A 17,441-nucleotide genomic window follows, 5' to 3' on the forward strand; every position below is an offset into this window, starting at 1 on the left:
AAAGGGGAGCCCAGATCTTTGTCCTATGCTTTCCTAAAGGGGTGGGAGATGTTAGGGGCATCTATAAGTTGAGAGTAAATTATTGATATAGCACAGGGGTTATAGCAACAAAGCTCATTTGCTGAGCCTTCTTGAGTAGCTTGATAGTGTTTTTAAGCATTGTTTGGTTACCATAATAAAATTGGGAGTGTTTGCACCAGCAACTGTTAGTAATAGGGTTGCCATCTGCCCCGTTTTGGCTGTCTGGTTCAACCGTTCCCGGTTTTCTTAAATTAGGGAGACCGGGCAAGACTCCATTAGACTGACGTGGCAATCGACCCTAATGTCATCAACCATGCCCCCCCGGCACAACCTGCCCCCATGATGTTACTGCCCTGCCTCCTGCATGGGTTTTCTACACTCAGGAGGTGGTAACCCTAATTAGCAACTAATCAGGAGGCAACATTTCTTGGTTAGCTGCCTTAAAGGTACAGTACCACCAAAAAAAATGACATTGTTTTAATCAAAATATAATGTACTGTTTGCTTCAGAAACCCTACTATAACGTTTATATAAACAAAACTGCTATTTAGCTGCAGGGCAAGTACATTTTCTCACTGCTTGGAGCTGTCTTAAGTTTTGCTCAATACAATTTATATGATCCTTCTGAAAAATTCTACACCCGCCCCCCCCCATTGATGGTCCCAGTGCTCTTTGATAGTATTCTGTACTTTCCTTGTGTTGAGATGAAGGAATCAGACTGGCCCTAGCTTCTGCATCTCAATCTGGCTCTTACCTACTAACAGCTTGGTCTGATTTGCCATATTTATATATATATATCCTGATGACGATCCCATGTGGATTGAAATGCGTAGACATTGTGCCTGAATAAAGGACTTTCTTTATTGATACTTATGCCGTGAGTGCTTTCTATGGACTGGATATATATACAGTATATATATATATATATATATTTTATATCAGAATAAGAATTGATTAAACCCAAAAGTCAGGAATCTGACTGTGTAAATATGAGCAAAACAAATCCATCCTCTTCTGCAGGCCTGTGGGAATGGATATGGAACTTGCTTTATTATTATCATTATCTCATGTTTTGTTTGACAGATACTCACAACTTGAAAGAATCAGTAATATTAACAACTCCAGCTTTCTGTAAATGTTGCCTTTTTTATTTTCCCCTGGTAATATAGCCTATAACCCATGTTAAACCCATTATTTATGACGGGAGAGAGAGTGGAGAGCAATGCGAGGGGTCAGGCACTAATGAGAGCGACTTGGCTGCCCTCAGAGAGACAAAGCAGCTGTTGAACGGCTCAGACTGATTTAGAAATAGACAGTGTATAGCAGGATATAAACACATTATTGTTTACAGGGTTATTATGGTGCTTTAACCCTCTAACTAACCCGCAAACCAAATTCTACATTTTGGGGTTAATTTTTTAAAGGAGACATATTGGATAAAGATAAAAACCTAATTTTGTAGGCAATTATGAATAATATACGGTGTTGGTTTCACTTTGTGCTAAAAATGAATCCTATCTGTAAAAATGGCCCCTTTATTGGAGCTCCCTATAGATCCTATCAGTTCTCTGTCCCATTTGAAATGAAGGGTGGGCGTGTCCTAATGGTCCCAGACAGAAGCACGGTAGGAGGGGGAGAGCCAATCACAGCCCTGCACTCACACAAGCACAGACAGGCTTCAGTTCCCTATCAGGTCAGCCTAGCTGCTGATTGGTTCCTATCCTACAGTGCCTGTACTGAGAGCCACCAGCCCCCCAGCTCATCCAGAGAATTCAGCCAGCAGGAAGTGGAACAGATGGGCGGGACTAGTGGGGTTTTGGTGGAATTTCTCAATAAATCAGTCCAAAACACAACTTTTTTTAAGCCCAATCCTTCTATATCTAGAGGAGTATAATTCCCTGGTACATTCATAATTTTTATACGATATGTCTCCTTTAAAAAGTGTGGCTTTTTACTTACACCTATCAACCCCCAACCCTTGAGTGGTGGTCAGTACTGTTTTCAAAGTTACACTGAGTTCCCTCATTGACTTATATATTTATGATGAAGGGGGCTAGCACAGGGGCCTGGGGGCTAATAACACAAGCAGCAGAAGTGTTTCTCATCTTCCCATTTATCATCTGATTATTTCAGTATATCCTGTTTGCTACTAAGTGGAAAAGTAATTGTTAGCATAAAGTCTGTGGATATATTTATTTATAAATATATAAGACTTTACATTACAGCTCTGTCTCCTGTATTCAGACATTTTTAATCTTTTCTTTTCAAACCATCCTCTACCAAGTCTCTTGTGTTTAGGAGACTTTAAATACCCGTGACGTGGGGGTCTGAAAACCCTGCAAAATGTAAGTTATTGCAATGTTTCAAAGTGATGACTATTGAAGTGATAGGTTGCTAGAAAGTAACTATTATGTACAATGCATTGTATTATAGTGATTATGTATAAAAACTTTATCTTGAATCTCAGCTTGCTATTGCAGGAAACAAGATCCTATTATGAGTTATCTTACGTTACCTTATCTCCCCACAGTAACTGCCTAGTGTTGGAGAGAGCCAGCAGGGCTACAACAAGGCTGTTATGCAGTCGGATGGGCATACTGTAAGTACCACTACTTTTATACAGGTATGAGATCCGTTATCCAGAAAGCTCTGAATTACAGGAAGGCTATCTCCCATATACTCCATTTTAATAAAATTAGCACATTTTTAAAAAATTTCCTTTTTTAGTACCGTGTACTTGGTCCTAACTAAGATATAATTAATACTTATTGGTGGCAAAACAGTCCTATTGGAATTAACCTTTAAATTAAAACAGGTACTTAATAATACAGATACTGTTTTATTATTACAGAGAAAAGGGAATCATTTAACCATTAAATAAACCCAATAGGGCTGTTCTGCCCCCAATAAGGGGTAATTATATCTTAGTTGGGATCAATTACAAGGTACTGTTTTATTACTACAGAGAAAAGGGAATCATTTAACCATTAAATAAACCCAATAGCACTGTTCTGCCCCCAATATGGGGTAATTATATCTTAGTTGGGATCAAGTACAGGTACTGTTTTATTATTACAGAGAAAAGGGAATCATTTAACCATTAAATAAACCCAATAGGGCTGTTCTGCCCCCAATAAGGGGTAATTATATCTTAGTTGGAATCATTTAACCATTAAATAAACCCAATAGGGCTGTTCTGCCCCCAATAAGGGGTAATTATATCTTAGTTGGGATCAAGTACAGGTACTACAGGATCGGGTACAGAGGGTGGTTGTTAATGGTACATTCTCTACTTGGAATAAGGTCCTCAGTGGGGTCCCTCAGGGTTCTGTACTGGGTCCACTTTTGTTTAATTTGTTCATAAATGACTTGGGGGAGGGTATTATGAGTAATGTATCAGTGTTTGCAGATGACACAAAACTCTGCAGACCAGTCAATTCTATCCAGGATGTGACATCCCTGCAGCAGGATCTTGACCAACTGGCAATCTGGGCAGCTAAGTGGCAGATGAGATTTAATGTGGATAAATGTAAGGTCATGCACCTGGGATGTAAAAATATGCAAGACCCGTATACCCTTAATGGGACTGCACTTGGCAAATCCATAATGGAGAAGGATCTTGGAGTCCTTGTAGATAATAAACTTGGCTGTAGCAAGCAATGCCAGGCAGCAGCTGCAAGGGCAAACAAGGTTTTGAGCTGTATTAAAAGGGGTATAGATTCACGGGAGGAGGGGGTTATTCTTCCCCTTTACAGAGCGCTGGTAAGGCCCCATCTAGAATATGCTGTTCAGTTTTGGTCTCCAGTGCTCAAACGGGACATGAGTTAGAGAGGGTCCAGAGAAGGGCAACTAAGCTGGTAAAGGGTATGGAAAGTCTCAGTTATGAAGAAAGACTGGCCAAGTTGGGTCTGTTTACACTGGAGAAGAGGCGCTTAAGAGGTGACATGATAACTATGTATAAATATATAAAGGGATCATATAATAACCTTTCTAATGTTTTATTTACCAGTAGGTCCTTCCAACGGACACGAGGGCACCCACTCCGTTTAGAAAAAGGGAGGTTCCATTTAAACATTCGGAAAGGATTTTTTACAGTGAGAGCTGTGAGGTTCTGGAATTCCCTCCCCGAATCAGTCGTGCTGGCTGATACATTATATAGCTTTAAGAAGGGGCTGGATGAATTCTTAGCAAGTGAGGGAATACAGGGTTATGGGAGATAGCTCTCAGTACAAGTGAGGGAATACAGGGGTATGGGAGATAGCTCTCAGTACAAGTGAGGGAATACAGGGGTAGGGGAGATAGCTCTCAGTACAAGTGAGGGAATACAGGGGTATGGGAGATAGCTCTCAGTACAAGTGAGGGAATACAGGGGTAAGGGAGATAGCTCTCAGTACAAGTGAGGGAATACAGGGGTATGGGGGATAGCTCTCAGTACAAGTGAGGGAATACAGGGGTATGGGAGATAGCTCTCAGTACAAGTGAGGGAATACAGGGGTAGGGGAGATAGCTCTCAGTACAAGTGAGGGAATACAGGGTTATGGGAGATAGCTCTTAGTACAAGTTGATCCAGGGACTGGTCCGATTGCCATCTTGGAGTCAGGAAGGAATTTTTTCCCCTCTGTGGCAAATTAGAGAGGCTTCAGATGGGGTTTTTTGCCTTCCTCTGGATCAACTAGTAGTTAGGCAGGTTATATATAGGCATTATGGTTGAACTTGATGGACGTATGTCTTTTTTCAACCCAACTTACTATGTTACTATGTTACTGTTTTATTATTACAGAGAAAAGGGAATCATTTAACCATTAAATAAACCCAATAGGGCTGTTCTACCCCCAATAAGGGGTAATTATATCTTAGTTGGAATCAAGTATAGGTACTGTTTTATTATTACAGAGAAAAGGGAATCATTTAACCATTAAATAAACCCAATAGGGCTGTTCTGCCCCCAATAAGGGGTAATTATATCTTGGTTGGGATCAAGTACAGGTACTGTTTTATTATTACAGAGAAAAGGGAATCATTTAACCATTAAATAAACCCAATAGGGCTGTTCTGCCCCCAATAAGGGGTAATTATATCTTAGTTGGGATCAAGTACAGGTACTGTTTTATTATTACAGGGAAACAGGAAATAATTTTTAAAAATGTGAATTATTTTCTTATAATGGAATCTATGGGAGATGGCCTTTCCTTAATTATGAACTTTCTGGATAATGGGTTTCCGGATAAGGGGTCCCATACTTGTAATGGTAATCACTTGAGGAATGCTGGTACACACACAGGTCAGGTGATTATCGTATCACAATGCTGGGAATCTCCTTGTGTGCCAATGACCTTATACAATTATGTCTTTATATTTTAATTGCAGGGGAGGGGGGTCCTGAAAAACCACAAATCAGGGGTAAGTTGATCACACAAAAATAATGCTTACTCCAAATGACACATTAGTCACAGTGAATCAAAATAGTGTTTTATTTACGACCAGGAACATTAGAAGCAATTACCTGGGTTTAGAGATGTGTCACAGTTATACCCTTAGTTAGAACAGTGATCCCCAACCAGTGGCTCAGGGGCAACATATTGCTCTCCAACCCCTTGGGTGTTGCTCCCTGTGGCCTTAAAGCAGGTGCTTATTTTAAAATTCTTGGCTTGGAGGCAAGTTTTGGTTGCATAAAAACCTGATGTACTGCCAGAGTCTCCTGTAGGTTGCCAGTCCATATAGGGGCTACCAAATAGCCAATTACAGTCATTATTTGGCACCCCAGGAACATGTTTTATGCTCGTGTTGCTCCCCAAGTCTTTTTACATTTGAATGTGGCTCACGGGTGAAAAAGGTTGGGGAACCCTGCCTTAGAACCTTAGTATAACTGCCGAGTATCACTTGCCCTTTGCTTGTCAATGTATCCCCTATTAGCGACTTGTCGCTTACCAGCTTTATAAGCCAATATCACCTGGATTCGGTTTTTTTTTTATATCAATGCCACAATGGCATCTTCCAGAAAAACTATTTATATACAAAAACAAAAAAACTTTACAAAACATAGTACAGATATGCATAACATATAAATACACGGAATCAGTTCCATACCCACCCCGACAATGGAGACAGGCTTCCATAAGAGCAAGGCTGCAACCAGCAATATATAGGCCATGCAACCGATATCCTAAGCTCCACCCAAAAATTCCATTGTGGGAGGGGAGAGTGGGACTCCAGCATCGTTATAAAAACCCTACATTGTGGTTATTAATGCAATGCATTATTAAAAAATAAACATTCCAGTAACATACATGCCTCCAGTTATTCTTTTTGCAACAACAAAATAGAAAATACAATTTTCCGTTTTTGAGAGGCGAGTCAGTTCCCATTATATCTGTATGTATATTTATTGTATCCGTATAAAACAACATAGCCATACATACAGAGCAATTCCTGACGCTGAAAGTGGAATAAAATCATGTTGCACACACTTAAAAAAAACCAACCCAACACATTACGCAAATATAACAATCTTGCATGGCAACACGCAGAAAGCCCTTCTCTATCAGGATTTTCTATAAAGGGGGCCCTCTGGCACTGCAGCAATGCAGCACAATGGAGTGGAATATATGAAAGTGAAAAAATCGCAGCAATGAAATCCTTGTACAAGGTATTTTGTGTCTGAAATATGATCCAGTTTTTATCCCTCAACTTGAATTTCCAGAAAGAGTAACAAAATAAATGGACTTCTCAATAGTCTAAAGGTGGTCAAATCGTCCTAACTGCCCGACTAAATCCTGGCATGTATGGGCAGCTTTAGTGAGTGCAGACAGCAATAAAAAAAGCTGCCCGACTTGCCCCTAAGCTGCCCATTTAACAGGCAGAAAGAGGCAACAGAGGGTGGTTCCCACATAAGTACCAGTATTCGATCTGTCATTGACACTTGATGCAGTGGCTGCTTCCAGTTTAATGGCATTCAGCACGGAGGCACAATATCTCGCCACTAGACAAAAGACAACTACAGTCGCCCAACTCAACAGCACCAGAAATTAGGGGTTTTCGGAGTGACAGTATACTGAATAAATTCCTGGACCCAAAAAGTATTTCAATTGTGGCTTAACTCAAACTACCAGCACTGCCACTGCCAAAACGCTTCCCATTAATCGTCCATTAATATTACAAAGTGCTGAATTAGATTCATGGAATAGAAATATAATCAGGGAATAAATGAAGATGTGATCAAAATTAGGATGTGGCACCCCTAACCATCATTTTTCCCCATTCCCAGGCCCCCTGGAGCTGAAACAGTTAAATGAACCAGTTCTGCTTTGGTCACGGTGCCTTAGGGAAGGCTTGGTCCTTATGCAGGAAGAACCCTTTCCAACACTTCGCGGGAGCTGGCCGTCAGCCTCTCTGGAAACCGAATGTCGAACTCTACAATTAAGTCGCCGCGCTGATCGGGAGATTTAGGAAGGGGAAGTCCTTCATTCGTTATTCGCCTCTTGGTTCCTGGACGGATGATGTCAGTAAATGTAAGCGGGATTGTGCGGTTATCCACGGTTGGGATGTTTACTGAACAGCCACATAGAGCCTGTTGGGAGAGGGGGTATAAAACATGTGAAATAGATGGAACAGTATATGTCTTTCAGAGAAAAAAATGCTTCACATATAAATCATTTTATTAACTAGCTCTGGCTACTGTAGAGTTGTATTTTGACTGATATCTTTTATACATAATTCATAAGTGTTTATGGCCAACTTCGGGTTTGTCTCATATCCCCAACAGCCATAACAAGAGCATCTGATATGATGGGAAGGGGGGCGGTGACTGTACCTGCTGATGCACCCCACCAGGAAGGAACGGTCTGTTTGTAAGTGGCCCCAAAGTTATTAAATATATGCCAGCATGGCAAAATATCAGCAAAACTAGCCAATTAAATAAATATGGGTATGAAGGGTGTAGGGGAACCTATAGGTTATTGGAAGGATCCCAATGAGCCATTCAGTGGATGCTGCAAGTGCTGGGTTGATTATGAACTCATAACAAAATGAATTTGCCCAGTGTTGAACCAATGTGTGGCTCTTTTACTGCACATTTACATTTAGAACCATGCCTTCAGGATGTGTTTTACATCTGCTGCTCAGCAGTAATGCAGAAGCAAAGCCTTAGGCCCCCCAAGCATCAGGATCAGTTTATACTTAATGCAAATTATTGGTCTGTAACCTATTAGAAAGTTCTACTCCAGAACTCTCAGATTTGCTACAATCTCATCTAGATGGAGAGATCCTGAACACACTAAAAACCTTTACTAAAAGGTGCCCAGACAAAGAGTGGCCTCAGCTGCCTATGGGCATATTCATCAGCCTAAAAGAAGCACCTTGCTATACAGTACCTAGCTCATAGATATACTGCATGTCTATGTATTTCTACATGTAATCTGATTATTGGCCCAGGAGTGAAAATTCATATTAGCCACAACTGGACTGAGCAACTGCCCAATTAAGAATAAGTCAACCTTCTATTTTAAAATCCCTAAATCACTCTAAACAGCCCCTACAATTACATACCTCTCTCCCTACATTGAGAAGGTAGAAGGAAGGCTCAGTATAGTAAAAGCTTCATGTAGAGATCTAGTCCAGGAAAAACATGAGACTCAATGTAGGGGAGAGAGGTATGTCATTTTGGAGGCGGTTTAGATGACCTAGCCTCCAAAATGACATAGATGACCTGTCTTCCTCTGATGAAGCACCTAGTGTGCGAAACACGTTAGGAAGGAGAGTGGGTGCCATGGGGCATTGGGATATACCTTTCCATTTGGTATAGTATGTTCTGTTTTTTTGAATTTTGTGTTTAAATTCGGAGCCAATAAATGGTTGTGTATTTCACTGAATAATGTGTTTAATCAATGGTATGTTATTTCAGGACCTTTCAGTGAGATATATCTTAGGTTCTCTTTCTCAATCTTATTAATTTTCAATGATTATGTATATGGCAGTATTAGGTCTGATTAGGTCTCACAAACAAAAACTTAATGCAAATCATAGGTGTAGTTAGCCCCCAGTCCCTAGCTTACCTCTCGCAGGCTGATTTTGGATGTATAAACCACATCGGATCCTTCTCTTTTGAACACTGGATGAGACTTGTCTTTTAGCACAAAGACAATATCAGCAGGAATGTTGCTGGGGGTCTCGTCACCCTCTTTAGGGAAGGTGATCTTGGTGCCTTCTTTCCAGCCTTTTTTCACCTGAATGGTGAGTATCTTGTCCTCATTACGCACACTTCTGCCATCGGGCCCCAGCCTCTTGTGCGAGATTTTCATTTTTTTGGTGCAACCATTAAACACTTCCTCAAGAGATACTGGGAGTTCACGTGTGATTGGAGGATCCTGCTTTCTGGGTACAGTGTCCCGTCGACCCGATGCAGACCGAGGAAAGCCTCCCATGCCACCCATGCCCCCCATTCCTCCCATTCCCCCCATGCCACCGAAGCCCCCCATGCCACCGAAGCCAGCAAAGGGATCGTCTGTATCCATGTCGTCATCATTGCGTCCAAAAAAGCCGTCAAATGGATTTCGACCACCGAAGAATTCGGCAAAGACAGCATGAGGGTCACCGTGGAAAGTGTAGCTATAGGTACCATTGGGGCCGCCGCTGCTTCCTCCACCACCAGGAGTTCCCTTCAGGCCTGATTTGAGAGAAAGATTATAATTTAGAGACAATAAAAATTACATATGTAGTTTATTATATAGTCCCTCCCCAATGTGCTCTGCATTTCCCCACATTTAACAGCCAAGGGAGCTATTGGCTATGCCGTCAGTTCTATGTGCTCTATATTGGGCATGGAATACAGGGTGGAGGGGTAGTAGCAGTATTACAAAGGTAACTGGCTATGGTTCAAGAAAATATCAGGAAGGAATTTGCAAGACTGAGGAACAAGCTTGGATTTGCAGAACATGAGGAAATCAGCAAGAATAAACATGCAAGCTTTCAGAAGAAGCAAATGATACATTTTTTTCTAAGCAGGGATTAGAGTCCTTTAATCAACTACACTGCAATGGTTTTGAGAGTATCCTATTTACTCTGAGCAGATGGGCCTGCTAACCAAAGAGCATTATTATAATCCAGCATAATGACTTTTATTATAGCCCCCCCCCCCCAATATGCTACAATGGGAGCTACTGAATCACAATTCCCTATTTATCTGGTGGCTGTAAATATATTATTTGCTGTTGCCCCAGGAGCTATATCCCTACTCCACCACATGCTGCAATAGTACAGCACCCAGATGTAGGCATATTGGGAAAAGTCTGCACTGCTTAGATCTGTACAAGAAGGGGTTAAAACATGAATGCTGACAGTACCCACTCCCAGTGGAAAGCATGGAACAATGGATTCTGCATGTGAAAAGTTTCCCTGTGCTGTCACATCTGTGTGTTGGATGAGCAAAGGGCACAAGGGTTCTTTTGTAGCGATCTGCACACACAAGCACAAACACCATTTTCTGAAACAAAAATATTTTTTCCTCCCCCCCCACCCCAATTTAACTTCTTAAATAGGCTGAACTAGTGCTCTGGCTATTCCTGTTATGCGAGTGTTACTTTGCATGTAACACTGTGATGCTACGTAGCTGGTCAGAGTGATAAATCAGAACAAATCTGACCAAACGGACCTGACATCTCCCTGTGAAACTGCCAAACGGACAACAAGCAAAGAGCCAAAGGCCCCACACCTTTCATAAGGTGAAGTCAGCTTGTGGAGGGCATTAACCATCAAAAGTCCTTCAACTATCTTGCAGAATGGCCAATACACAACTTTTGAATTGGTCTTCATTTTTTATTTTGTATAGTTATTGAATTATTTGCCTTCTTGGAAATAGATCAGTGTCTCTTACTCAACCCACTCCCTGGTTGCTAAGGTAATTTGAACCCTAGCAACCAGATAACTGCTAAGATTCCAAGCTGCAGAGTTCCTGAACAAAAAGTGAAATAATAACACTACAGCCACCCCTCATAATAAACAAGGGATGCGTTGAATTCAGCACCTGGCTGAATCCCAGCCTGTTCTGCAGGATATGGATTCGGTTTGGATGAACGCTTAAAATCATGTGACTTCTGGACAGCTGAATGTGACAATTTTTGGTTCACAGTTGATGCCCTTTTTTAACGGAATTCAAGTCTGAATGTGCAAATTAGTGTTTTGATTCAGTTCGGCATTCGGACTAATGTGAAGGACCCCATATTTGGCCCTGTTAGGCGCACACAGACATACTTACACTCCAACAAATATACTCTGGAGCCCCACGACTTCTACAAGATCCATAACTTATTTAGAGCAGCTGTTACTTATACAAAGAACACATGCTACTTGTACAGGTATGGGACCTGTTATCCAGAATGCTCGGGACCTGGGGATTTTTGGATAAGGGATCTTTCTGTAATTTAAGATCTTCATACCTTAAGTCTGCTAAAAATCATTTAAATATTGAATAAACCCAATAGGCTTGTTTTGCCTCCAATAAGGATTAATTATATCTTAGTTGGGATCAAGTACAGGTACTGTTTTATTATTACAGAGAAAAGGGAATCATTTAACCATTAAATAAACCCAATAGGGCTGTTCTGCCCCCAATAAGGGGTAATTATATCTTAGTTGGGATCAAGTACAGGTACTGTTTTATTATTACAGAGAAAAGGGAATCATTTAACCATTAAATAAACCCAATAGGGCTGTTCTGCCCCAATAAGGGGTAATTATATCTTAGTTGGGATCAAGTACAGGTACTGTTTTATTATTACAGAGAAAAGGGAATCATTTAACCATTAAATAAACCCAATAGGGCTGTTCTGCCCCCAATAAGGGGTAATTCTATCTTAGTTGGGATCAAGTACAGGTACTGTTTTATTATTACAGAGAAAAGGGAATCATTTAACCATTAAATAAACCCAATAGGGCTGTTCTGCCCCAATAAGGGGTAATTATATCTTAGTTGGGATCAAGTACAGGTACTGTTTTATTATTACAGAGAAAAGGGAATCATTTAACCATTAAATAAACCCAATAGGGCTGTTCTGCCCCCAATAAGGGGTAATTATATCTTAGTTGGGATCAAGTACAGGTACTGTTTTATTATTACAGGGAAGAAGGAAATTATTTTATAAAATAAAAATGATTTGCTCATAATGGAGTCTATGGGACATGGCCTTTCCGTAATTTGGAACTTTCTGGATAACGGGTTTCTGGATATTGGATCCCATACCTGTATCAGTCAATTGCCTTTTTACAACCAGCCATATTACACATACTCACCCTCTTCTCCATATTTATCAAACACTTCCCTCTTCTTAGGGTCACTGAGCACATCGTAGGCCTCCGCAATCTCTTTGAATCGATCCTCAGCTCCCGGGTCCTTGTTCTTATCTGGGTGATATTTAAGAGCTTGCTTTCTGTACGCCTTCTTAATCTCTTCCTCCGTCGCTCCTTTGGGGATTCCAAGGATTTTGTAGTAATCCTTCCCCATGTTGGCAGGTATTCTATTACCCTATGAAGATACCTGCAGGCAAAAAGGTAATATACATCGGTCAGCCATTGCATGCAAACCAAACTTAAAAGCAAGAACTAAAAGCCCAATAAAGTGAAAGTAAAAGAAGGAAACACATCCTTGACACGACGCACAATTTTCAGAAATGCACAATAACAGGGTTATGCAGGTACATAGGAAATACCTAGCCAGTAACCCATAGCAACCACATACTTATATTTACATGATTCTTCTTGCAGGGTTGTGGTACAAGACTAGCAACTTACTAGTAAGGGCTAAGACACACAAAGCTTCTTGTTGTGGCTACAAATATAGACAATGCTGATCATTTACTGATAATTGTCTCTACGTGAATTTTAGCAGAGGCAATTTCTTAGTATTGTCTATGGCAAGGAATTTAATTTTCTGGTGTTTAGTAGCCATGACAAGTAGCTGCTACTAAGTAGCTCTGTGTGCTTTGGCCCTAAGGGTGCCCACAGTAGCAATAACACCACAAAAATGAAAGTGTTACAAAGGGGTTGTTCAAGGCTGAGTTAACTTTTAATATGATGAAGAGAGTAATTTTCCGAGACAATTTGCAGTTGGTCTGCATTTTTTTTTTATTATTTGTAGTTTTTTAATCATTTCAGTTTTTGTTCAGCAGCTCTCCCGTTTGGAGTTTCAGCAGCAATCTGGTCTCTAGCCTCCAAATTACCTAAGCAACCATGGTGTTGTTTAAATGAAAGACTGATATATGAATAGGAGAGGACTTGGAAGAGAACAATAAGCACTAAAAAGTAACAATAACAATTAAACTGTAGTTTCACAGAGCAATAGTTTTTGTTGGCTGCCGGGGTCAGTGACCCCCCCGTTTAAAAGCTGCAAGGAGTTAGAAGAAGAAGAAGGCAAATAATTCAAAAACTATAAATAATGAAGACCAACTGAAAAGTAATGAAAGTATAATATACTGTTGCCCTGCGCAGGTAAAAGTTGTGTGTTTGTTTAGAAAGACACACGGGGCGATTAGTCGCCGCAACTTTTAATTAAGTCAGTCGCGGCAACTAATCGCAGTAGCTCTTCTGCTATAGGATAGAATAGCAGTCGCTGTGACTAATCACTCACGAGGTTTCGCTAAGCAGATTAGTTGCCATGACTAAAAAGTCGCGGCAACTAATCGCCCCATGTGTCTTTGCCCCTATAGTTTATATAAACAAAGCTGCTGTGTAGCCATAGGGGCGGCCATTAGAGATAGAAAAAAAGGCACAGGTTACATAGCAGATAATATATAATCTCTATAAAATACAATGGGAATCTGCACAGATTATCTGTTTTCTGCTATGTAACCTGGGCCTTTTTGAAGCTTTTTAGTGTAACAAGCACACCTGGCTGGGCACTCCCTGCCTGGCACAGCACCTACGGTATATCCCTGTAGGGTGTGATACTTCCATTAGGGTGGGGCCCATATTTCTACCAATTAATGCTGATTTTGCTTTCTGTCAATCCTGCTATGCCCCCAGCACTCAGGCCCTTCACATATAAACATTATTTATGGCTATGCAGGGATTTCCATCCAATTGTTGCTGAGCTTTGATCTCCATACCCCTCTGGCAGTGATGCTGAGAGGGGTAAGCAGCCAAAAAAGGGTATTGTGACAGGTTACTCCAGGGCTGTACAGAGAGTAAGGAGACCAGCTCATCCCACTATTTGGGGCCAGTACATAATAGTATTACACAAGTTTCCCAAATGAAATAATGCCAATGGGCTCCCTGCTGAGCAGTACAGGTATAGGACCCATTATCCAGAATGTTCAGGACCAAGGGTATTCCGGATATGGGGTCTTTCCGTAATTTGGATCTTTATACCTTAAGTCTACTAAATAATCAATAAAACATTTTTTTAAACCCAATAGGATTGTTTTGCCTCCAATAAGGGGTAATTATATCTTAGTTGGGATCAAGTACAGGTACTGTTTTATTATTACAGAGAAAAGGGAATCATTTAACCATTAAATAAACCTAATAGGGCTGTTCTGCCCCAATAAGGGGTAATTATATCTTAGTTGGGATCAAGTACAGGTACTGTTTTATTATTACAGAGAAAAGGGAATCATTTAACCATTAAATAAACCCAATAGGGCTGTTCTGCCCCCAATAAGGGGTAATTATATCTTAGTTGGGATCAAGTACAGGTACTGTTTTATTATTACAGAGAAAAGGGAATCATTTAACCATTAAATAAACCCAATAGGGCTGTTCTGCCCCCAATAAGGGGTAATTATAACTTAGTTGGGATCAAGTACAGGTACTGTTTTATTATTACAGAGAAAAGGGAATCAGTTTTAAAATTCTGAATTGTTTGATTATAACGGAGTCTATGGGAGACAGGCTTTCCATAATTTGGATCTTTCTGCATAACGGGTTTCCAGATAAGGGATCCCATACCTGTACTACACTACCCAAGTACAGCTGCCCCTTGAGTACCCCCCAGTTAGTTATTATGGGTTGATTCAGGTATATAGACTCCCCCCCCCAAACAACAATGAGCTGCCCCATTCCCTAAGCCTATAGATATGCAGGTATACCCGGGAATTACTGGTCCCGATTTTACTGTAACTGCCTCATATTAGGAGAATTATGAGAGTAACTGACAGAAGGCAGAAGGGCCCCTAACAACAGACACACCATTATCCCCTATGCAGACACATTCTGTTCCTTTCTCATTATCTAACGATCAGTGGCACCCCTATTGCCCATCAGCAAATGGAACATCCCCAAACAGCCCGGCAGCGCTATACGCACAGATGTGCCAGAAGCCACAGACAGAGCAATACCCCATCCCGTCCCGCAGTACGTACCTTAGCACCAATCGCTTGTCCGTATGCTCCTCCTGTCAACTCTCGGCCCCTCTCTTGTAGGTGCAGCTCCACCTCCAGAACCTTCCAGATCTTTCTTCCGTACTCTGGCAACGTCGCCTGTCCGCCCCCCCTCAAGCTGACCAATCAGACACTGGAAACATTATTAGGGTCACGCCCCCATGCAGAGGATTGGCGGAGAGGCGACTCAGTCAGGCATCGCTTTTCCGTGAGAGCCACGCCTACTGATTCTCAGGGCTGCTTATCCTGACTGGGTACCTGCCCAGCTGGTTATTAGTAAACATACATCCATTTCCCAGAAGCACAGCAGCTTTGTGGCACTCCTTGTTTAGGTTATTCTAGGGAGGAAAATGATAGTTAAAGAGATACTGTCATCATTTTTATACTATATGTAACACCTATTTGGCCTATTTAAGGACCAAACCCAGGCTAGTGATAGGTATAGAGCATGTGTTACATGCGACCTTAATGCACAGGAGTGGGCCTCCGCTATATGGGAGGTACTAATGGAGCTGAGGGTGTAGTTGTACTACAACTAGATAGAGCTTATGTGGTGCAGATAGAATAATGGACGCCAGAAAGGTTCTTTCTCATGAACTATAGTACAAGTTTATTGGACAAGGCACAACTTAATAGTGCCGCAGGGATTATACTAAAAAGTCGCGGCAACTAATCGCCCCATGTGTCTTTGCCCCTATAGTTTATATAAACAAAGCTGCTGTGTAGCCATAGGGGCGGCCATTAGAGATAGAAAAAAAGGCACAGGTTACATAGCAGATAATATATAATCTCTATAAAATACAATGGGAATCTGCACAGATTATCTGTTTTCTGCTATGTAACCTGGGCCTTTTTGAAGCTTTTTAGTGTAACAAGCACACCTGGCTGGGCACTCCCTGCCTGGCACAGCACCTACGGTATATCCCTGTAGGGTGTGATACTTCCATTAGGAAGTAGGAGCTTTGTGGCACTCCTTGTTTAGGTTATTCTAGGGAGGAAAATGATAGTTAAAGAGATACTGTCATCATTTTTATACTATATGTAACACCTATTTGGCCTATTTAAGGACCAAACCCAGGCTAGTGATAGGTATAGAGCATGTGTTACATGCGACCTTAATGCACAGGAGTGGGCCTCCGCTATATGGGAGGTACTAATGGAGCTGAGGGTGTAGTTGTACTACAACTAGATAGAGCTTATGTGGTGCAGATAGAATAGAATAGTTTATTGGACAAGGCACAACTTAATAGTGCCGCAGGGATTATACTCACAGACACAGCAGATTGAATGGTCACAGAGGATAACAGCAGATGTGACCCTTAAGGAACAGTATAACCCACTTGAAAGGATATGCAGAGTATTAGCTGTATACCAGGAATGGATGCCCTTTACTGGAACAGATCCCCTCCAGCCAACTATGGTTCAGGGTGAGGAACTGCCTGAATCCTGCGTCTTAACTGTGGTCCCTACAGCAAGGCATACAGAGCCTGGGTTAGACTAAACCCTTACAGTCTCCTTTGATGGGGCTAGCGCTGCCCTTACTAAATAAGCTGACTATGCTCACCACTCCTAGAGGGTGCTATTATATAACTGACTGTGCTGGCTAGTTCTCATTCACGGGGCCCTGTCCCCGACTTACAAATGGCTGGTTCTCTTTACTGGGGCCTAATTGCCTCAGGCTCAGTGACATGCAGCCTTAGGACAACAGCAGCCAAAGAGGAAGACACTTCCTTGTGCAAGACACTATATAGTCTGCCAAGGGGAGTGGTCAACCTGGCTAAACCTATAGGGGGTAGCCTAATAACTGTAATCTGAGTGTAGAGGGCTCTGCCCTATAACAGCACAGATAAGATAAGAATAAGGGATAACACCATAGGGAGCTTAACCCTATGGGTCCCTACATATACTTATTATTTCTAAATTATACTGTTTATATAGCAAATAATTCTCTCTGCCATTTAAAATGTAATTCTTGAACCAACAAATGTATTTGTAGCTGTAATATTGGTGTGTAGGTGCCATCTCAGTGCATTGTGCCTGAGTCTGAGCTTTCAG

The 17,441-nt window shown here is 41.4% G+C and overlaps 1 protein-coding gene across 1 annotated transcript; it reads right to left on the reverse strand.

Annotated features, from left to right (window-relative positions):
- Positions 1-5,474: 5,474 nt before the first annotated feature.
- On the reverse strand, positions 5,475-15,415 carry dnajb1 (DnaJ heat shock protein family (Hsp40) member B1). Its single transcript, NM_001008111.1, is given in 4 exon segments — positions 5,475-7,588; positions 9,072-9,682; positions 12,304-12,547; positions 15,369-15,415. Coding segments are annotated over 3 exon segments (1,053 nt in total). The 5' UTR covers positions 12,515-12,547; positions 15,369-15,415; the 3' UTR covers positions 5,475-7,357.
- Between the last annotated feature and the right edge of the window lie 2,026 nt (positions 15,416-17,441).

This window comes from Xenopus tropicalis, chromosome 3 (genome assembly GCF_000004195.4).
Source record: "Xenopus tropicalis strain Nigerian chromosome 3, UCB_Xtro_10.0, whole genome shotgun sequence".
NCBI classification, from domain to species: domain Eukaryota; kingdom Metazoa; phylum Chordata; class Amphibia; order Anura; family Pipidae; genus Xenopus; species Xenopus tropicalis.